General features: G+C 43.3%; 12 protein-coding genes and 1 non-coding gene across 13 annotated transcripts; 2 read left to right on the top strand and 11 right to left on the bottom strand. All coding sequences in view use genetic code 12, as the record gives it.

Moving 5' to 3' along the window:
• Nucleotides 1-8: 8 nt before the first annotated feature.
• On the bottom strand, nucleotides 9-998 carry HLJ1 (type I HSP40 co-chaperone; the record flags this gene model as incomplete). Its single annotated transcript, XM_001486646.1, has 1 exon — nucleotides 9-998. The coding sequence occupies one exon, from the start codon at nucleotides 996-998 to the stop codon at nucleotides 9-11; it is 990 nt and encodes a 329-aa protein (XP_001486696.2).
• A 145-nt stretch (nucleotides 999-1,143) lies between these two features.
• PGUG_05949 lies at nucleotides 1,144-1,238 on the bottom strand. The gene has a single exon. It is a non-coding gene; the product is annotated as a tRNA-Pro (tRNA).
• A 121-nt stretch (nucleotides 1,239-1,359) lies between these two features.
• On the bottom strand, nucleotides 1,360-2,592 carry MCA1 (Ca(2+)-dependent cysteine protease; the record flags this gene model as incomplete). Its single annotated transcript, XM_001486645.1, has 1 exon — nucleotides 1,360-2,592. The coding sequence occupies one exon, from the start codon at nucleotides 2,590-2,592 to the stop codon at nucleotides 1,360-1,362; it is 1,233 nt and encodes a 410-aa protein (XP_001486695.2).
• Nucleotides 2,593-2,745: 153 nt separating this feature from the next.
• On the bottom strand, nucleotides 2,746-3,615 carry SPS20 (Sps20p; the record flags this gene model as incomplete). The annotated part of the gene is made up of 1 exon (XM_001486644.1): nucleotides 2,746-3,615. One exon carries the CDS (start codon nucleotides 3,613-3,615, stop codon nucleotides 2,746-2,748), a length of 870 nt encoding a protein of 289 aa, XP_001486694.1.
• Nucleotides 3,616-3,779: 164 nt separating this feature from the next.
• Nucleotides 3,780-4,652, bottom strand: PGUG_00070 (uncharacterized protein; the record flags this gene model as incomplete). The annotated part of the gene is made up of 1 exon (XM_001486643.1): nucleotides 3,780-4,652. The coding sequence occupies one exon, from the start codon at nucleotides 4,650-4,652 to the stop codon at nucleotides 3,780-3,782; it is 873 nt and encodes a 290-aa protein (XP_001486693.2).
• Nucleotides 4,653-5,349: 697 nt separating this feature from the next.
• PGUG_00069 (HAMP domain-containing protein) lies at nucleotides 5,350-6,672 on the top strand (the record flags this gene model as incomplete). Its single annotated transcript, XM_001486642.1, has 1 exon — nucleotides 5,350-6,672. The coding sequence occupies one exon, from the start codon at nucleotides 5,350-5,352 to the stop codon at nucleotides 6,670-6,672; it is 1,323 nt and encodes a 440-aa protein (XP_001486692.1).
• Nucleotides 6,673-6,715: 43 nt separating this feature from the next.
• NIK1 (Nik1p) lies at nucleotides 6,716-8,713 on the top strand (the record flags this gene model as incomplete). Its single annotated transcript, XM_001486641.1, has 1 exon — nucleotides 6,716-8,713. One exon carries the CDS (start codon nucleotides 6,716-6,718, stop codon nucleotides 8,711-8,713), a length of 1,998 nt encoding a protein of 665 aa, XP_001486691.2.
• A 77-nt stretch (nucleotides 8,714-8,790) lies between these two features.
• Nucleotides 8,791-12,018, bottom strand: POL3 (DNA-directed DNA polymerase delta; the record flags this gene model as incomplete). The annotated part of the gene is made up of 1 exon (XM_001486640.1): nucleotides 8,791-12,018. One exon carries the CDS (start codon nucleotides 12,016-12,018, stop codon nucleotides 8,791-8,793), a length of 3,228 nt encoding a protein of 1,075 aa, XP_001486690.2.
• Nucleotides 12,019-12,493: 475 nt separating this feature from the next.
• On the bottom strand, nucleotides 12,494-13,357 carry PGUG_00066 (uncharacterized protein; the record flags this gene model as incomplete). Its single annotated transcript, XM_001486639.1, has 1 exon — nucleotides 12,494-13,357. One exon carries the CDS (start codon nucleotides 13,355-13,357, stop codon nucleotides 12,494-12,496), a length of 864 nt encoding a protein of 287 aa, XP_001486689.2.
• A 31-nt stretch (nucleotides 13,358-13,388) lies between these two features.
• MED5 (Med5p) lies at nucleotides 13,389-15,380 on the bottom strand (the record flags this gene model as incomplete). The annotated part of the gene is made up of 1 exon (XM_001486638.1): nucleotides 13,389-15,380. One exon carries the CDS (start codon nucleotides 15,378-15,380, stop codon nucleotides 13,389-13,391), a length of 1,992 nt encoding a protein of 663 aa, XP_001486688.2.
• Nucleotides 15,381-15,566: 186 nt separating this feature from the next.
• PGUG_00064 (uncharacterized protein) lies at nucleotides 15,567-16,379 on the bottom strand (the record flags this gene model as incomplete). Its single annotated transcript, XM_001486637.1, has 1 exon — nucleotides 15,567-16,379. One exon carries the CDS (start codon nucleotides 16,377-16,379, stop codon nucleotides 15,567-15,569), a length of 813 nt encoding a protein of 270 aa, XP_001486687.2.
• A 465-nt stretch (nucleotides 16,380-16,844) lies between these two features.
• PEX14 (Pex14p) lies at nucleotides 16,845-18,002 on the bottom strand (the record flags this gene model as incomplete). Its single annotated transcript, XM_001486636.1, has 1 exon — nucleotides 16,845-18,002. The coding sequence occupies one exon, from the start codon at nucleotides 18,000-18,002 to the stop codon at nucleotides 16,845-16,847; it is 1,158 nt and encodes a 385-aa protein (XP_001486686.2).
• A 117-nt stretch (nucleotides 18,003-18,119) lies between these two features.
• Nucleotides 18,120-20,738, bottom strand: BUB1 (protein kinase; the record flags this gene model as incomplete). Its single annotated transcript, XM_001486635.1, has 1 exon — nucleotides 18,120-20,738. One exon carries the CDS (start codon nucleotides 20,736-20,738, stop codon nucleotides 18,120-18,122), a length of 2,619 nt encoding a protein of 872 aa, XP_001486685.2.
• Between the last annotated feature and the right edge of the window lie 80 nt (nucleotides 20,739-20,818).

The following is a 20,818-nucleotide window of genomic DNA, read 5'->3' as shown; positions in this document are numbered from 1 at the left end:
GTGGTGTTCTAAATAAGATTGAGGTTCCTCAATGCCTCGCAGTTTGGCATGGGGAGCTCCTGCGCTTGCTGTAGCTTTTCCTCATCTGTGAAAAACCATCCGTGTGCGTCCTCTATCATTTCGTTCTTTATGGTTTGCTCTCGCGTGCATCTTGATCTTTTGTCCAGGATATACTGGTTTTCCACTTTTAAACCAAACTGCCTTATTTGTTTCTTTGTCATGTCCTTATTGCGTTCAAAGTCCTTTGAAACGTAGTACGGAACCTTATAACGGGGAGTACTTCGTTCACTATTGTAGACGCTGGTCTTATTGAATGAGTATTCAGGGCTGCTATTGTCGGAAAATATAGCCGAGAATATGGGCACGAGAAGAAAGAGAAGCAACGGTGCCAATTGCTTTATGGTATCAAGCACGGAAACATTTTCTGGCTGCTGTGTGCGTTGGCGTTGTCTCTCGGCCCTGCGAGTCCGACCGCCGTTGGAGGTGAAGAAAGGATGTTGGTGTGAAGGCCCGTTGCCAAACGTTTGGAACGTGAACCCATTATTTCCGAATGTAAATGTTTGTCCTCCTCTACCGGCGCCGCCAAAGAATAGGTTGAAAAGTTCCTCATCTAGCGAACCTCCTCCACCATAACCGCCGCCACCAAAGCCTCCACCGAACGGCGAGTTGAACATCCGAGGATCTACACCCGATGCTGAAGCTTCGCTGTTGTCGTATCCTGCAAACCGGCTGTCTGGATCCGACCCGGTTTGATCATAGATCCGTTTCTTGCTCTCATCACTAAGCACACCCCAAGCTTTGTTCAAGTATTTGAATGCCTCTGAAGACCTCGGATGTGGATTTTTGTCTGGATGGAGTTTAATGGCGAGTTTCCGATACGATTTCTTTATTTCCGAGTCGCTGGCGGATTTCTCCACCTGAAGAATCTCGTAGAACTGATGCGGTTTATACGATAGAACCTTTAGAACGATGGACTCTTGCTCCTTTGTGTAAGACATGGCTTTTCTATAATTCGTGGTGGAGCCCTATTAAGCAAAAATGGAAGGTCAATTTTACGATTAAACAGCACTAGATCTCCATCCTTTGCGTGGCACAAAAAAGTCCATCCATACACCACGATTGGAAAGTCTAAGAAAAAAGAATGGGGCGGGCTGGGAATTGAACCCAGGGCCTCTCACATACTTTAGCTGTTTCCAGCAAAGCCCAAAGCGAGAATCATACCACTAGACCACACGCCCTATTCGTAAGAGGCGAGTGGCACAACAAAATTATACTGAGATGCTAGTATCATATCATAGTGGAAAGCATAGTGAGTAGAGTAGGTATTGTGGAGTTTTTAGTAGGAGTTCGTTTTATTGTCTACATAATAAACCTGATATTCATATCCTGTGGATGAGAACTGCTCAATTGCGGCTTTTGCGAGTACTTTTCCTTGAGCAATGTTCTCATATTGTTAAGCAACGACAAGTAAGATTGTTCAGGCATATCAGTCATTGTTTTGATAAATGCCCAACTCATAGCTCCTGTAGCATTGTTGTTTATCAGCGCGTCTGCACTGGTCTGGTCGTCCTTACATCCCGAAATGGAGATGACATCTGCTGGAGACGCTTTGATATTGATAACTTGTTGTCTGTTTGAACTGCTCAGATTAGTAACTTTCTTGAGAAGACCACCAATTGAAGATATTGCACCGCCAATGTTTCCACGTTCGTATTGCATGAACGCACCAAAGGCATCGGTACCAGCGTCTTTCCAAAGATTGGGTTCTTTAACCACTCCCTTGGTTGAGTATACGAAGGGCAAATCCAAGGCTGTTCCAGAATGGCAGGAGTCAAAAAGAGCCGTCAATTTGCACCCTGGAGGAAGTGGTCTCACCATGATCGCGTGCATGTCGTCGTCAACTATATGGCCTGCCTGCTGGAAGTCTACCGGGTAAATCACCTCGTCGTAGCCTTCGTCTTCATCGCCGTCCAAATCTTTGGTAATACCACCATGGCCCGAGTAATGGAACACCAACGAGTCGTTGGGTCTTGCATCCTTGACCAACCACTGCATAGCACGAATAATATTTTCTTTTGTGGGGATTTTGTTGCGCTGGTTTTGGTCGTCGGTGAGAATCACCATGTCGTCGTAACTGTATCCAAAGCGACGGTTCAAGAAATTGGACATATTTTTGATATCATTGACACATCCACGAAGCTCGTTGCTCGATCCAAAGTAGTTAATACCCACCAACAATGCCTTTTTGCGTCCGGAACAGTTGGATAACTGGTACGTCATATCGGTATTTCCAAACCGCTGGGGAGCAGTAGAAACATCATTCATTGCTCCCAGTTGACGATTGTTATTGTACATCTGGGGAGCTGGTCCTCCCTGGCCGTATCCCTGGCCCTGGCCTTGTGGGGGCCCATAATGGCCATAATTGTAGTTTTGGGGTGGAGGACCCTGCGGAGGACCATTGTATCCTTGTGGAGGACCATTATAATATCCTTGAGGGGGACCTTGAGGTGGACCATAGTTGTACTGTGGAGCTCCCTGAGGGGGTGGGTAGCCCTGCTGTTGATATGTTTGTCTTCCAGAACCGGGAAACATTGTTTATGGGGCTGTGGAAGACGTACACGAAGTTGATCGCGAAGCTGAATCGCGAATCGGTATGCAGGGCTGCGGAGAAAGTTTATGGAGAGTAAGCTACATGTATACTTTTAAATTCATATCGTATTGATTTTTCGTATGGGTTCTTCGTGTTCACAACTTGACCTCGGGGTCTTCATTTTGTTGCTTGACCACTGATGGATAAAGGCTACCCATAAAGTTTCCAACATGCCAGAGTCCACCATCAACCACCTGGATGGTTCCCGTAACGTAAGAAGCTGCTGGCGAGAAAAGATACACTGTGGCTTCAGCAATATCTTTAGTCTGCCCCAATCTTTGCACTGGAACCTTTTCGTGCATTGGGGTGGTTCCTGGAGGAGCCAATCTGGAAAAACCTTCAGTTCCATCAATGGCTCCTGGTGCGATAACGTTGACTCTGATACCCAAGGGACCCAATTCGACAGCCAATGCGTTGGAAAGAGCATCCACACCCGCCTTGGCAGCACCCACATGTGACTGGAAGGGAACTCCGTAGTAATGGAGGGTGGCAGAAATGAAGATTATTGCACCCTTGTTCTTTCTCAACTGGTCGAAACAGGCCTTGATGGTATTGAAGGAACCAAGTAAGTCGATGGAAACCACCGATTTGAAAGCATTGGAAGACAAGTGGTTGAAATCAGACAAAAAGTTTCCGGCAGCACCTGCAATCACAAAGTCAATTCGGCCCAATTTTTCAACCGACTCTTGAACAGCCTTAGCAATGCTTTGAACATCCCGCACATCAACATTGCCAACTCCCAACACCTTGGCTCCCGGTCTCAATTCCTCAATCTCCTTGGCCGCTTTGATGGTTTTATCGACGTTTCTTCCAACAATCACCGCATCGGCTCCCAAAAGCACCATGGCTTCAACTTGCACTCGGCAGATGGTACCAGCACCTCCAGTAACGAAAACCACCTTTCCCTTGAAAATATCCTCCTTCCATACACCGTTGGTCACAAACGACTTGTCTAAAGTGGTCATGATAAAATATTAGCCAAAATCAGCGTATTTCAGGTGTATATAAATCAAGTGAAAATGTGGGGTTGGTGAACCGAGGCCCGTGCGATATCCGGCCGATAAGTGCAGTTCGTCGCATCCGGCTATATAGAGTGCGCATGAGATATGCGAAGTGTACCAGACCATCGCTAATACATCTGGGCCACATATTGTGTTCCCGCTTCGTCGACATACTCAGATTGCGTCTCTTCACACTCGGTACCTTTCCAGTTCATACAGTAGAAAAAAGGCATTTCTTCCGTGATCATCTTGACTGGGTCCATGGCCGTCCAGTTTGGTTCCTGATCAAGCTTATTGGCTCTCTTGTCGTAGTATATAGCACGTCCTTTGGCCTGTAACTGGACAATGGGTGGTCTGTACATAAGTCTTGTGGCAGTGCCCTTTTGACCAATACAGGTGTGCGAACCGGTCCAAGAACCGGTAGTGGTGGTGACAGGTGCTTTGGAACCAAACTTGAAAGCCAACGTAGAAACCACCCAATTGGCTCCCATAGCGGTATGTGGCTGTATCAGAAGCTTAAGAGCATAGTTGAGACTCACCGAACCGGAATTACCTTCGCTGTCCGCTACCAGAACACAGTTACTTGCAGGAAAGAGCGGACTGTCTATTTGACTTTCCTTCGTTCTTGACTCTTCATCATTATCTCCAGACCCCGGTCTTGACTCTTCGTCATTTTCAGCAGTTTTAGGGCCACTGGTGTCAACTTCATAGTACTTGTATTTTTTCGCAGCCATCGACCAAGACGCAATGTCCGGAACCATAATGGTTCCAGTATCCTCGAAACGAAGAATGGCCTTGGGATTATATTTGCAGACGTACTTCATGACGGCGGGATTGAGTTTAGTCCGCAACGAAAGTGAATATTCTTGAAACTCGTCATTTTGAACCTTGGCTGCTTGCACTGGGAACTCTTCTGAGGAGTTATTTGCAATGTGATCAAGCTTAATTACCGAGGCCAAAGCCTGTACAACAAAATAAAAATAAATAACCTTTAAATTCATTGGCTCAAAATCTGCATTTCTCCTCCTTTTATTCCATATTGCAGCATATTTACAAACTACAGCAGACCAGTTCACCACCGCAGTTCCGCTCCTGCACCGTTGTCGGCGCCGCTCAGCGCTGCTCTGCGTTTCACTACGCGACCTTCCCTTACCTAATTCACAACACAAAACCCTGGTGTGCGGCTCAGTATCCCCTGAACAATTGCCATTGACGACAACAATTTTCTTGATCAGGATTACCCGTATTAGCCATCCGAGTTCCCATCGCTAATCACATCAAATAGCTGCACTTCTAGGTCTAAGAATTGCCGCTTATTCTTAAACGTAAGTAGTGCTAAATTCTTCTTGGTGTACGGGTCCCACCTGATATTACAGCCGGGTGTCAAACTTTAGCCACACAACGTCATCGATAGGGATACAACTCACCGGACAAGTAATTTGTGTATCTGTGTTGGAAGCTAATTCTTGCTATAAAGTTCTTGAAGTTTTTGTATCTTGTCATTCGTTCGTACTTGAAGTGGTAACAACGATCAAACGGCTGCTTTAAAAACAAGACCCGCTTTTTTTTTGATTAAAAAAGACCGTGTTTACATCTTTCTTGGTTGTTTATTGCGGTACTTGAGTATACAGTGCCAGGATCAGCTCATAAATCTCATTGAAAATTAGTTCTCCGGTATCAAAAAAACTCAAACGAGCTATGAGTGCAACGGAGTTGATAGGCTTGTTGGAGGATCCGGATGCATTTGCTCGAAATCACGCCCAGATACGAAGCCAGCTACTTGCCCATGTTAAAGCTCAGGACATGGCTATAGCCAAAGTCACAGAAGAACTCGAAACCTCCAAAATGGCCAATAAGGCATTCAAGCAGGCGTTATCCGAAATCGGTACCGTGGTTATCAGTGTCGCCATGGGTGACTTGTCGAAAAAGGTGGAAATTCACACCGTAGAATCAGACCCAGAGATCCTCAAGGTGAAAATTACCATTAATACCATGATGGATCAACTACAAACATTTGCCAATGAAGTCACCAAAGTAGCCACCGAGGTCGCCAATGGTGAGCTTGGTGGACAAGCCAAGAACGAAGGATCCGTTGGTATCTGGAGATCTTTGACAGATAATGTTAACATCATGGCTCTCAACTTGACTAACCAAGTCCGTGAAATTGCCGATGTCACTCGTGCGGTCGCAAGAGGTGATTTGTCGAGAAAAATCAATGTGCATGCCCAGGGAGAAATCTTACAATTGCAAATGACCATCAACTCGATGGTGGATCAATTGAGAACGTTTGCCTTTGAAGTATCGAAGGTCGCCAGAGATGTTGGTGTCTTGGGTATCTTGGGTGGACAAGCCCTCATTGGAAACGTGGAGGGTATCTGGAAAGAATTAACTGATAATGTGAATGCCATGGCTTTGAATTTAACGACACAGGTGAGAAATATTGCAAATGTTACCACAGCGGTGGCCAAAGGTGACCTTTCAAAGAAGGTGACAGCGGACTGTAAAGGTGAAATTTTGAATCTTAAACTCACAATTAATCAAATGGTGGATCGATTGCAAAATTTTGCTTTGGAGGTTACCACATTGTCTCGCGAGGTTGGAACTCTAGGCATTCTAGGAGGTCAAGCCAACGTTCAGGATGTGGAAGGTGCTTGGAAAGCTGTCACTGAAAATGTCAATTTGATGGCTACCAATTTGACCAATCAAGTGCGTTCCATTGCCACGGTGACCACAGCTGTCGCCCATGGTGATTTATCGCAAAAGATCGATGTGCATGCTCAGGGAGAAATTCTTCAACTCAAGAACACGATCAATAAGATGGTGGACTCTTTGCAACTTTTCGCATCCGAAGTGTCTAAGGTTGCCCGAGATGTCGGTATTAATGGTAAGTTGGGTATTCAAGCACAAGTTAGCGACGTTGATGGTTTATGGAAAGAAATTACCTCCAATGTGAATACTATGGCTTCTAACTTGACCTCGCAAGTGAGAGCATTTGCTCAGATTACAGCGGCCCGCTACTGATGGTGATTTTACAAGGTTCATTACTGTTGAAGCAAGTGGAGAAATGGACGCATTGAAGACAAAGATTAATCAAATGGTTTTGAACTTGAGAGAGTCTATTCAAAGAAATACGGCAGCCAGAGAAGCGGCCGAATTGGCCAACAGTGCCAAGTCGGAATTCTTAGCCAATATGTCCCACGAAATTCGAACACCATTGAACGGTATAATCGGAATGACCCAGCTTTCTCTCGATACCGAGTTAACGCAATATCAAAGAGAAATGCTCTCGATTGTTCACAATTTGGCCAACTCTTTATTGACCATTATTGATGACATTTTGGATATCTCCAAGATTGAAGCGAACAGGATGACGGTCGAACAAATTGACTTTTCTTTAAGAGGAACTGTGTTCGGTGCCTTAAAGACTTTAGCCGTGAAAGCCATTGAGAAATCTTTGGATTTAACCTACCAATGCGATTCTTCATTTCCAGATAACTTGATAGGTGATTCTTTCAGATTGAGGCAGGTCATTCTTAATTTGGCTGGAAACGCTATAAAGTTTACCAAACAAGGTAAAGTCAGTGTGAGTGTGAAGAAGTCTTCAAAGGTTGTGGAAGATTCGGATAAATTGCTCCTCGAAGTGTGCGTTAGTGATACTGGTATTGGTATTGAGAAGGATAAACTAGGACTCATCTTCGACACATTCTGCCAGGCAGATGGCTCAACAACAAGAAAGTTTGGTGGAACTGGTTTGGGTTTGTCTATTTCTAAACAATTGATTTTGTTGATGGGTGGTGAAATTTGGGTCACTTCTGATTACGGTTCTGGTTCGAACTTTTACTTCACTGTGAGTGTTTCACCTTCCAATATTAGATATACGCGGCAAACGGAGCAGCTTCTCCCATTCAGTTCTCACTACATACTATTTGTTTCCACGGAACATAGCGAGGAAGAATTGGCCGAAATTAAGAATGGTATCATCGAATTGGGATTAATCCCTGTTATTGTTGGTAACACAAGTGAAGCCAACTTAACTGATCCGGTCAAGTACGACATTATTATGATCGACTCCATCGCAACGGCCAAGGAGTTGAGGCTACTTCCAGAAGTGAAATACATCCCCCTCGTTCTTTTACATCACTCCATTCCTGAATTGAATATGAGAGTATGCATTGATCTAGGGATCTCATCTTATGGTAACACGCCTTGCACCATTACCGATTTGGCCAGTGCCATAATTCCTGCTCTTGAGCTGAGGTCAATTTCCCAAAATACCGATGAATCTGTGTCTTACAAGATTCTTTTGGCGGAAGACAACTTAGTTAACCAAAAGTTAGCAGTTAGAATCCTCGAAAAACAAGGACATAGGGTGGAAGTCGTTGAGAATGGATTAGAAGCATTCGAAGCCATTCAAAAGAGCAAATACGATGTTGTTCTTATGGATGTACAAATGCCTGTCATGGGAGGTTTTGAAGCTACCGAGAAGATAAGGCAATGGGAAAAGAGATCGAATCCAATTGATTCTCTCAGCTTCAGGACACCGATCATTGCATTAACAGCACACGCCATGTTGGGAGATAGAGAGAAATCTTTGGCTAAGGGTATGGACGATTATGTATCGAAGCCCTTAAAGCCAAAGTTGTTGATGCAGACCATCAGCAAGTGCATCCACAACATCAAGCAATTGAAGGAATTGTCCAAACAGAATAACAGCAATCGCACATCTGATTTCGCCAAAAATTTGAAGAAGGGTTCTATCAAAAACAACGACCATTCGGCGTCGAACTTCTTGTCAATAAGTTCAAGCCCCAATAGTAGGGTAGTATCACCAAACAATTATGGTCAAAGCAGCGCACCCTCATCCGGTGTCGAATCGCCAAGGGTGAATAGCCCCAAGATGAGGAAGACAAATTCGAACGATGTTATAACTCACGGTCGACCAGGGCAATTGTCAAATGATAATAGGTCGGTAACAGAAAGTATCTTATCTTACGGATCAAGGGCTGGAACTGCAGAACCGATGGAGATTGATGATGAATCTCGTTTTGAACATCTAGATTAGGGACATCAAATCCTGCTACAAAGCAATCAAGGTGCTTTTTTGTATAGTAAGAATGTATCTTTAACGAAGCTACGTAACTACCACACTGTCTCATTCCACTTTTCAAGCTCAGCAGCTTGTTGCATAACATCCTTTTGTGCCTTCTTACGCATGTAAAATATAGGACAATCTTTGTTCGAGCACAAAACTTCTTGATGTAAGGAGCCTTGACATCTCTGACATTCTGTCCACAATCTTGAGAACTTGTTTTCCAAGTAATTCATCTGGGCAATTGCCCCTCCATAAAGTTTGGGTGCCATAGATATACAATTTTCACAGAGTGCTCCGTGATTTGACGATTTCAAAGGCGATTTGCAATTTTTACAGAGCTCTGCCTTTTTAGCAAACCTCATGAGCCCTCCTGACTTTGGTGCTGACATCTTTATAGTTCTGGTATGGGCTCCCGATAATAAATCTTTAGCTTTTCTTTCTCCTAGAATTGGCTCAAAGATACGCATAAGAGGATTCGCCAATTGGTTCTCCAAGTAATACTTCACGTCAATTGGAAGCGAGTTCTCCAACACAAAAAGTGGATCCTCTGATTTTTCGTAATTTTTGGTGCTTGATGAATTAATAATGACATACGCCACACGGTCTCCAAGTGTTGGAGCCGATCCAGGGTCTCTCTTTTTCATTCTCTCAGCAAGTTCAATATGGGCCTGTTTTGCGGCATATTCGTGTTTGGAATACGCCTTTGTGATAACTAGCTGTGAAAGGTCGACTCTGTTTTGCAATAAATCAGCGATAGTTTGTTTCACGAATCGTTCGGCTTTATCGACATTGCGTTCCTCCAAAATGTACTCCAAGACCTTTGTAATGACGTTTTGGACAAGACGACAATTATCACGACGCACAGTTTCAATTCCCTTTGTATCCATTTTGTCAAACTTTTCAGGTCTTGTCCAATATAATCCAGCATAACGCTTTTTGTTAATCAACAAGTAGGGGAAGTAAACCTTCTCGAACTCTAACTTGATGGGGTTCTTGAATTTTTGGGAGACATAATTAGCAGCTTCTTCCCCTAATTTCATACATGTCTCGATGTCTTGGTGGCCGAACTTTACCATAACCGAATCTGTATCTCCATAAATAACTTGTGCATCGTAATCGTATCCATTTTCAGTGGTGTAACGTGATTGGACCTCATTTTTAGTCTCTTCAATCATGACACGTCCAAAAGCAGTGACAGAAGATGAAATCGCAAGACAAGGCAACTTACCTATAGTAGCACCAGTGAAACCGTAGACGGAGTTGGCTGAAATTTTCAATGCTAGTTGACGACCGTTCAAAACATCCTTTCTGAATGGGTCTGTCTCGTTTTTAAGGTCGACTTTGGCTTTCTTTCTCGCGGATATAAGTTCATGCAAAATTGTTGGAAGGATACCCTTACGCTTATGTTCTTTGACAAAATAGTCACCGTTTGGAGTGAGTGTGTAATCGTCTTTAGACAAATTGAAAGCGGCTATTGAGTTTTTACTCAAAAGTGTAGTGTAACAGAGATTATGTGCCATCATAATCGAAGGGTACAACGAACTAAAATCTAACGTAGCAATAGGTACGTCGTAATAGCCTCTAACAGGTTCGATAACCGTTGCGCCCTCATACTCCTCATTCGTGCCCTCACTTTTCATATTTGGAATCACTACATCCTCTTGTAAGCATTTTCTGAAAAGCTGCGAGATGACCTTGATTTGTTGTCCTCGAGCCAATAAGTAAGAGAACGGCACACCAGTCACTCTTGCCATTTCAGTATAATTGACAAGACACATAAGTTTTTCAAGAAGTCTCATTGGCAAGTAGGCGTCTTTCAAACAGTAGACCGCTAATCTTCGACGAGTTTCTCGGGTACCATTCTGAAGATCGGAAATGATTGTATGTTGAACATCTTCTTTCTGTTCACCTAAGAAATGTGCCGATACTGAGTTCAATGTGTAGGATCTCAACTTGTATTCTCTTTGAACAAACTGTAACAAATCAAGTTGCATTCTACCATCGATGTTAACGACTTTGTTCTCTCTGGTACCGTAAGCTCGTGAGCTGAATACAGAATCTTTCACTTCTTGTCTCACACTCTTTAATCTTCCGAAGTATGGAAATTCTTTGAGACCTAATGCGTTTGCTCGATCCAAAAGATATGGTAAATCAAAGTTGGTGGTATTATACCCGATTATCACATCTGGGTCAGATTCTTCAATGAATTGCCTCCAATGAAGTAACATTTGCTCCTCTGTTTTATGCTCTAATATCTGGGACCCTATGATAGAGGCACAAGTGTTTACAGTAAAGACGTTACGAATAAATGGTCTTTGCTCTCCATACTTCAGTACGACGTTAGCGATCTGGATAACAGGATCATGTTGGGCTTCTGGAAAGATACCTTTTCTACCTGAACATTCGATATCAAATGAAAGAATTCGAAGGGGAGCCATTTTCAACCACTCGCCTTCAGATGGATGTGAAATGAGCTGCCGATAATCCACCGAACATTCAATCTGACATCTTGAGCTCTTAAGGTGTGGTTGACACATTTCGTATGTGCCCTTGGGAAGTGTTATCCAGGACATGCCTGTTATTTTACAATCCACCATTAAACGAAGGAGGTAGTTGATATTGTCGTAACTGACGTTTTGGGATGGAAAGAGGTTTTCGAACTGTATTTCACCACGTTCAAATGATGATCTCAATCTGGTGATATTTCTTGAGTTATCGACAAATATTCTGAAAAATGGGGTCTTTACGTTTTGGTTGTACCCCCAAATTGATTCTTTGTTGGCGATCTCTACGTCCAAAACCCCCATGTAGTTTGCTGATAAGTACAGTTTAAACTGGTCCAAGTGCCGGTCTTGCATGAAGCCACGAGGAACCGGGATGTAGAAGTAGTGACGGAAGCCAGTTACATTACAGAGAACCGAATATCCCTCTGCTGTGACACCAAAAAAACGTGCGATAGTATGATCTCCACTATTGACTTCTTCGGCATCTAGCTGCTGGAATATAACATCTTCTTGCTCAGGATCAAACGAGTCTGGTAAGTCGGGACGGGCCCACTTCTGGTCTTCGTCGTGGCCCACCTCCTTGACCGCCTGGGTCATATCAAGCAATTCACGCTCGAACTCACTTGGCTCTTCTGTTCCATTAGGACGACGAATTTTCTTGAGAGCTTCCTCTTGTGACTCAAGAAGTTCAGCCTGAGACGAGAGCGACTGCGAGGCAACGGGGAGTGAATGTGCCTGGTCTTGGCCAGTTTCACGCAAACGCTTAGACATGGCTTACTGCTGACACACCTCACGCGTTTAAAGACGTGAAGTCCTGCAGAGGACTCTGTAGACAGGACTGGTGGGTGCTGATGCCGATGGTCAGTTGTTCACGTAGAGCTTTGTAATGGTAAAGTAGTGTTGGGGGTAAGTTAATAGTGTATACTTTAGTGTACACTAAAGTGTAGAATGTGATCAATACTTGAGATTATATAGAACGAGCCAAAATTTGGAGTGGTTTGAGAAGGACGGAACCAATTTGGCTGCAAATTAAAGCGATGAAAAATACCACTTTCGTTTGTAAATGTAATGGAGGTTTTTATTGTAAGAGTACTTGAGATATACAGCCTTGCCGCTACTGTAACTTTTTTCATCTTCAATTAGCAGCTGCTTGACCACTGTCTGTCAATCTTCTCCTCCACCTAAGGTACTCCAGAACAACAAAATCTTGCTGCAACCTCTGGCTCGTTCGCTCTCATGAGGTGCTCTAAACAGTTCCTGTGACAAATGTTTTGATTTCATCTTTGGTGAATTCATGAAGAAACCTCAGTATGGTCGAATCTCTTGCTATCAGCAACTGATATAAAAACTCTGAACTCTTGTTCTGTTCAAGGACAATTGTCGTCAACATCTTATTATTCTCATTCTTAACATCTTCCATAAAAAGGTCATCATCCATGTCGTGGTCGGTATTGCTGTTGAAAATACTCGAATAGTGCCATTCCAATGATGGGCTAAAAGAGTTGTCAAACTCACCAGGGTATGACTTCTTATCAGCATTATTTTCGTACATTGCGAGCCACGAGGATCTCTCACTGTTGGTTTTGATAGTGTTGGTTACCTGAAGAAACACAATTAGATGAACAAACACCCGTATATCTTCACTGCTATTAACAGACTTTTCATACATTGCAATCTCAGATTCAAGGTAGTTGATAAGTGCACTGGTCTCAATACGTTGTATAACCGACGCAACAGTTTTCAACTGTTCGTCCTCGCCCTTAACAACTTTTAAAATCGAGGTCTTGAGTTGATCTCCCATGTCGGTTTCCGAAAGAATTGGACTTTTGTCTTCGACCGTTGGTCGAATTGTTATGCATGAGCTGACAAGCTCACAAGTTTTCGCAGCCACTTTATTCTCTCTCCACTTGGGGAATTTCTTGATTGTCGCAACAATATCGTTTCCAACAAGAAGCAAGACTCCTCGAAACGTGAGGAAACTTTCATTACTTGCTTCCTCGTTCTCAGATCGGGAATTTGCTTTAACCAACTCATACAACGTTTGTAGGTGGATTTCATCGAAACCCACAGTCTCTATCCTCGATAAGAGCCACTTGATTATGCTCAACATAGTAGGGATCAAAAAAGGTTGCGAAAGATAGTCAGTGCCATTTTGTTAGAATCTTGAAGTTAATCGTCTTTGAAATTGTCGCTGTAACCGCTTGCTGAAATACAATGGGAATCAATTTATAGATTTGCTTCACATGGACGGCTCGAATGAGATCGTCTGGAAGACCATCATTAGTGTCATCGAAAAGGGCATTTATCCAATCAGCACACAAACTATTGTAGTTTTGGACAATGGTAGTTTCTTCCTCGGTAGTCGTTGAGGCTCTGTTCGAAAGGTTGTCACATAAACGGTAGAAGAAATTGTTGATATAATCACTTGTAAACGAAGTTTTCACCAGTACTTGCGAGAAGTCTAATGCAAATATGTTGATCATGCTGATAATACCCAATAGAATGACGCCGAAATGAGTATATGACTCTTGAAAGTTATCGTCATCTGAACCCCATTCGCTAGAGTCAAGAAATACGATCAATTTCTCGATTACATCCAATGGACCCCTGCTTGCATTGAATGCAAATAATTCCATTGCCTCGATATTGTTCATGAGCGTTAGCAACAACCTGTAAAGTTTTTCGTCGTCGTTGTTCTCTATCAATTGAGAAAAGATAGTCAGTAGCACATTTGTGAATTCGATTTGCTTTGATTTCAGGTACTTCAAGAGCTTTGGTATCGATTGAATATACTCGTACAATCCTGACTCTTCAAGCGAAGTAAATTCACAGCTTATATTTAAGAGCGTCTTCTCGAGTCCCTTCTGTACCGATTCGATATTACCGAAGGAATGCATTTCGTGAGACAACATTTGTTGTGTTGTCCTCGCTTCCATGGGGAAAAATCTGTGGAACGATGGTACGGCAAGGATACCACTGTAAACGCAACTCTTGATGAAAGCTTGGCGTAAGTCGGTGTATGAAAACGTTTTCGAGTCCAACGCAGTTATCGCCTTCACAGTGGACTCGTTAAGGGCATTGAAAGCATTTAGTATGGCGTCTTCGAGAGTTTCCTGACTTGAATCTGACGAATCAGATGTTGAAGCAAGAAACTTAACTGAGGCAAGTATATGTGGGAGCCTCGTGATTATGAAATTGTTCCAGTTGAAGAGAACATATGGTGGCTCGTCAGATATGAGCGAAACTGCAAATCCATTGAACATGGAAAGCGTAATGTCATAAACCAAAGAATACGACTTCTTTACAATATGGCTCTGGGACTTGGACATACAGAATTTTTCATAGTCCTTGAGAAAGTTGTCTTGGTTAAATGTCCAATTTTTCATACTCGACAACAACCAGAAATACTTCTTGATTTCGAATAATCTTGTGTTTTTCTTCATGTTAGTTATCGGTCCAGATAATTGTCTGACTAGCGAGTTTGAGGCATTGGAGTCTAGTGGTAGATCTTTGGAGTTTAGATTATCATTGGGTAGCTCGACGTTACTTGCCAGAAGAACAGGACGTGACTTGTATAACAAATACTCCATGACATCCTCTCTAAGAAATCTCTTGTGCGCCATGATATAAATCACGAACAGCTTTAACTTGTCCGATTGTACCAAGCTTGAGTATGCATCTAGAAGAGTAGCCCACAAAGTTGAAGCAAGCGAGATCAAGTCTGCATTTCCTGTAGCATTCTTGGCAACAAGTTGTTCGAAATATTTGGGGAAGTGGACATTTATGATGTCAGACACTAATTCTGGGACGACAGGCTGAGGTTTTTTCAATATTATCATATCGTACAAGCCACGAAAATGCTTCTTCTGGTCTTCTTGTTCAAGCTCAACCAAATTGACCCAGAATTGTTCCATTCTAGAGGACGAGGATGAGGCAACAACAAGTATATATTGTTGAACCGCGTTGTCATAAGCTCGCTTGTTGGTGAATTTCATGAGATATTCATGCAATTCTTTTCCTGAAATCAGTTGGCGACGATCTAGTTGTTCGAATAGGTATAGGAATGATTTTGGAGGCAAGCTACGTCGAACCGAGTTCTTGACGAGCTTGTGGAGATCCATGGTGTCCGCCATTAGTAGAGCGATTATCTGAAAAGCTGCGAAATTAAACTGTAAGCTGCGAATTTATGGGGTCTTATATAACGGCACGAATTTTGGCTACAATGTATATATTACACACTTTACACCATAAATCAAGCATTTATTCCCCCATTTTCCTATTCCTTTCTATCCAAATGTAATTATACAAACACCATAAAACTACCAAATTTTACCAAAACTTTCTGGCTGCGAACTCGAAATCGTAGCTGAGTTTCCGTTCGGTCCCCAGATCGACTGCCGACCCGCCGACCATTGGTTGTGCGTAGACATACCAGACGATAAGAACTGCAGTGTTGGAGCCGGAGAATTAGTGCTGAGGGGCATCGCAGGCGGAGAGCTTCGTACTGAGTTCGCTGAATTCTGTGGCTGCAACACGATTGGTGATATCGAATTTTCACCTGAAGTGAACGAGGTTGATTTCATCAAGTCCATTGACAAGGGAGAATTTGTCACCGAGTTGCTGCTGTCATTCACACTCATCATACCTGATCTGAAATCGTACGGCTTCTGGTACGCCTGAATATCATGAAAAGAAGTGTTCATCGCCGGATCAGAATTGTAGTACAGACGACTGTGGAAATCACCGCTTTGATGCTGCTGTGGCTGTCTATACAACAGCGGTTGCTGCTGTGAATTTAAAGCATTATTGATGAGATGATGGGGCTTGTTTTGGTGTTGATGTTGTTGGAGCTGTTGCAGTTGTTGTTGCTGAAAGATGAAAGATTGCTGCTGCTGGTGCTGAACAGCCGCTGCAGCTGCCACTGCGGCTAACGTGTACTTGTGCTGGGCGTGTTGCTGTTGCGTATTATTGTGATGGGAATAAGAGTACCCAATATTCTTATTTCCATTTCCATTTGTATACGATGCCGCTTGCGTTCGAGAATAGTTCTCGAGTGCCTGATCTATGAGCTCGAGCTGCAGATTAAACGGCACTTTCTCGAGTGTCTTTTTGTAAGACTTTTCGGAACCCATGAAAGACAGCCAATTAAGTGGAAAGTTGATGGAACACAGTAAAAAATTAAAAACTTTTGCAATTATACAATCCCGATAGCTGATATACTAGTAAAGAACGTAGGTGGTTATTGATATTATGTCTCGGACACCACAAATTGAAACCAAACAACAAGATGAGCTAAATGAAAAAGAATGTCTGTGGCTCGAGAGAAGGTTGATGGTTGCACCCGGATCAACAGAAACGTTATATGAGCCCTGTTTCTGCTTGAATTACCCAAGGGAACCGGAAATTCTAACTAGACCCTTCGCAACTGGCACCGATCTGTAAAGTAATGTTACAAAGATTCGACGAGATTTTTCGCGCCTCCCGTTCGACGGGCCGGTTTGTGGGGAAGGGTACAGGATGAGTAGCTATAAAGAGTATGAGTGCAATTGGTTAATTTATTCAATATTAAAGAAGGTTGCTCTTCGAGAATGAACAACTTACTGTGTTGCCTCTTCCTCGGTGTTCTTTTGTGCATTGAGCTGCCACAGTGGAACACCAATGTTGGCGATGTTATCCTTCACAATATCATTAGAATTCTTCTGCTGTTGTTGCCAGCTAGGAATCGAAGCACTTGGCTCCTCAAGCTGTTTTTCCTTGTCTTTAAGCTGCCACTCAGGGATTCCAGCGGCAGTGACCCCGCCCACTGATACTGGTTTGGTGATGCCGGGAGCAGTGAAAGGTTCAGATTTTTCGTTGCTTGCAGCTTCAGCAACTTCAGGCTTTTTCGTGGAACCGTTCTCTTCCTTGGCGGTCTTCTCCGAAGCCTCAGACTCTTTTGTGCCCGATTTCTTTTCTTTGGCTCGCTTCAAAATATCGCTGGCTGAAGGAATCGAGGATACTGGAGCCAATTTTCTAGATGGACCATCGCCCTTAGTTTCAGAAGAGATGGCACCACGGGAACGGAGAAGTTGTTTGAGGGAGTCGAGTTCAGCAGTGATTTCAGACAACTCGAATTTGACACTGTCCTTTGTCATGTCCATGTTCTTCTCCACACTGTTCTTCAAATTCTGTATTTCTGATTTCATCAACCTGAGATCATCGTCAAAGCTGAGCTTGTCCTTGTTGTACTTGGCTAAGAAATCGTTGACATTTTCAATCACTACGTCAATTTCCTTCAATTTGCTCTCATTCTGCTCCTTGATGTCGCTCTGATCGGTAGACAACTGTTCCAATAATTTGTCAATTTTGATGAATTCCTCGTCCACCCTCGCCTTGTCATCTTCAATGGACGACTGAGAAGGGGGTATTATGCTGGGAATCAAGTACTTGGAGACAACTTGGTACAACCCATAGGTGACTCCGGCAGTAGCAGTGGCCATGATAAAATAGTCTTTCCAACTTCTTTCCGGAAGAGGCGGAGGAGCCATGTTGTAGTAGTCAATAGGTGGTTGTGGCTCAGGTGCTGTAGGCGCTCTAGAAACCCCAGTTGTAATTGTCGTCAGATGACTCGCATTGGCTCTGTTCAACGCTTCTTCGATTTCTTGCTGGTTGAGACCCTTGGATTCCAAAAACTCTACTTTCTTGGTCAATGGAGACGACGCCACATTGGGGTCGCTGAGAAAACTCACCGCACTGTTGATGAGATCCTCATTCATTGCTGGTATATATTGTAATGACTATTTGTGGGGCAGCGATTTCGACCGAGGTGAAGGTCGGCTGTATGCAGTATGTGTGCGGCACAGAATCCAGCGGCTGGTTTGGAGATTATAAAGTCAACGTAATCCTCTTCTTAGTATTCTGTCCTGCTCGTTCAAGTACTCTTCCACCTCCGACATTGTTTTCTTGAGGCCCTTGCTGTGGCCATTTTCTAACAACCATTCCTGCATTTCATTCCGAACCACTTGCAACTCTCTAGCCAAAGGCTTCTTGATCTCATTTGCTGAATAAGGATTAAGAAGAAGGTCAAAGAATTTGGACCAAAGATGTTGTTGCCAATATCTCTTTAAATGCCTTTGAAGAACGTATCTGTCCAGCTGTAAGCGAACCTTGATATACTCGCCGAAGAGAAGCGTATGGGCGATTCCTGCAACTCCATAGTAATCGGCCTCATATAACCACGGTTCACCATTGTTCATCTGAGGACAATCCTGCTCATCGGCTTCCCACGTACACTTGAATTGAGTATTTGGGCTGTGAAGAGTCAAATCTATACTTCGTCCAAAGTCAATCAACGTTATAGATTTTCTCTTCCATGCTTCCGTATTCATGCTTTCACTCCACTCATCTACTTCCTCGAATCTTATCATACAATTATCGGCCTTGAGGTCGCCATGAATGATTCCAATTGCATGCAACTGCTCAACAATCTTGAGTAGTTCCACTGCTATGTAAATGCACAATGTCTCATCTGCACCACTAGACATTGGGTTTGGTCTTTGTATGCGAAAGAAATTGACAACATCTAGAAGAGTGCCCTGTTTGACGTAGTCCATCACCATGTAACTCTCATCTTGAAAGCAGTACATGCCTCGCGGAGCAACCACCATCTCTTGAAGATTACGAGCTTGAATTCTTTGCTGAACTTGGTTGAGAATATAGTACTCCCACGGTGTAGATGGGGTCTCTACTTTGAGAGCCCTCAAGCTTCCGGTCTCAGTTTCCACCAAATACACAACGCCAAAGCCTCCCTCACCCAATTCGCATCGAAGACAAAAGATCTCTTCACCACAAAAATCTATAATTGAATGGCGGTTTCCTTTGGGTATGTACCTCGATGGGCTTGTGGTAATCTTTTTGAACACGGGAAGTTTGTTCACCAGTTTAGTGTACTCATGATAGTTGGGGTACGACTTGAGCGGCTTCTTCAATTGAAGTAGGGCTTTTCTTCGAGTGTTCTCGTTGGTTGGATCGAGAACTTCGAGTTCAGTTGTGGAGCTCTCGCCACTCTCGTGGTGTAAAGGTTGTTCGATGAATGGTGAGCTTTGTACACTGTTGTTGGTCGTAGGAGGTGTCGCCTTGATATCAAGGTTGAGCGTTTCAGTCACAAACCCATCCAAATTACTAGTGTCGTCAGTTTTGTGGTCTTCATCGTCGTCTATAACATTCTTTGCCGCATCGTTGAATATACTCATCACTTCATTGGCAGCTTGCTTAGAGTATAGAGTCACTGTTGGTTCATTCACACTTTGTTCACTTTCACTGATTCCTTTCAATGGAATAGTAAAGTGTTCGGTATGCTCAAATATCGGAACGTCTTTCTCTTCATTGTTATCTAAAGGAAAATTCTCCTGTTGCATCAGAGTTTCTTTCTTTGAATGGTCATTTTCTAAAGAATTGCTTTCCTTACTTATCAGCATGAGAAGAAGCTCACTCAAGCAGATTTCACGGCCATCTTTCTCTAAAAGTGATAAATCCACCTGTAATCGTTCAGGCTTTTTTCCACGATGCTTAACCAATGTGTACGTTCCTTCTTCTGTTTGCACTTTTTGTGCCACCGTAGCGTCTTCATCTTCATCTTTAAAAACGCTAAACTTTGGACCTAGAGAGGAGAGGTCTGTGTTTTGTTTGAGCATTTCTCCTGACCAGGGCCTTGCCATGAGTTTATTTTCTTTTGTCCTTTCTGCAATCGAGCCTAGCTCACCGTTATAATCCTGTGAGCGGAATATTGAAGATATACCATCTTCTTCGGAAAGTTCGTCACGGAAAATTTCTAGTTTGGGCCGCTTAGTAGGGGGCTCAGAGACATCAATGTCTAGTATGGGTGCCAGAATTCCAGTCAATGGAGGACGATTACTTTCAACTGTTTGGTTCGAGGTCTTACGTTGAAGGAACCGATCATATGAAGCTTTCAAGCGGGCTAATGGCCTGGCATGGCTTTCAATTCCGTGTTTGTATACATCTTCCGCATCCTCAATGCATGAGTTGATCTCCAAATATCGAGCGAATTCCTCGTAATATAATGCTAGTTGTTGACCAATTTGTTTTTTTGCCAAGTAGACATATATGTCTCGTGGTGAATCCAGATATTTGATGTACTCCATCCAAACGAGAAGGTATCTAGGATCGTTTTTATAGTGAGTGATATCACGAAGACTGGAAGTACATCGTTCCAAAAGCGACAAGAGTCCACTTTCATGGCTGGCTCCGCTAGGATATGTGTTGTGGATCCAGTCTAGATACGATACAAACACCAGAAGAGGATCATCTAGTTGGTCCCATTGATGTAATTGTGCTTCGAAACGGTTCCTCTCATGGGCACGATCAGTCTTGGAATTTGGATTTCGAGACCCTTTCAAACCTTCAGCTAGCTTCTGGGCACTTCTGCCAGTTGATAGTATCTGGATGTTTTCCTTGTGTTCCTCTATGAGGTCAAGGGTGGAGGGTTGGTCCATGAGGTGTTTGTTTGGTAAACAGTGTATTTGCGCGGCTTGAATTCGCGGTTTTGAGATGGGTGCAAAGGAAGGAAAGGTGA

This window comes from Meyerozyma guilliermondii, genomic scaffold (assembly GCF_000149425.1).
Source record: "Meyerozyma guilliermondii ATCC 6260 scaffold_1 genomic scaffold, whole genome shotgun sequence".
In the NCBI taxonomy this organism is placed as follows: Eukaryota; Fungi; Ascomycota; class Pichiomycetes; order Serinales; family Debaryomycetaceae; genus Meyerozyma; species Meyerozyma guilliermondii.
Note: the sequence above shows the minus strand (reverse complement) of the source record. Positions and strands in the feature narration are given on the sequence as shown.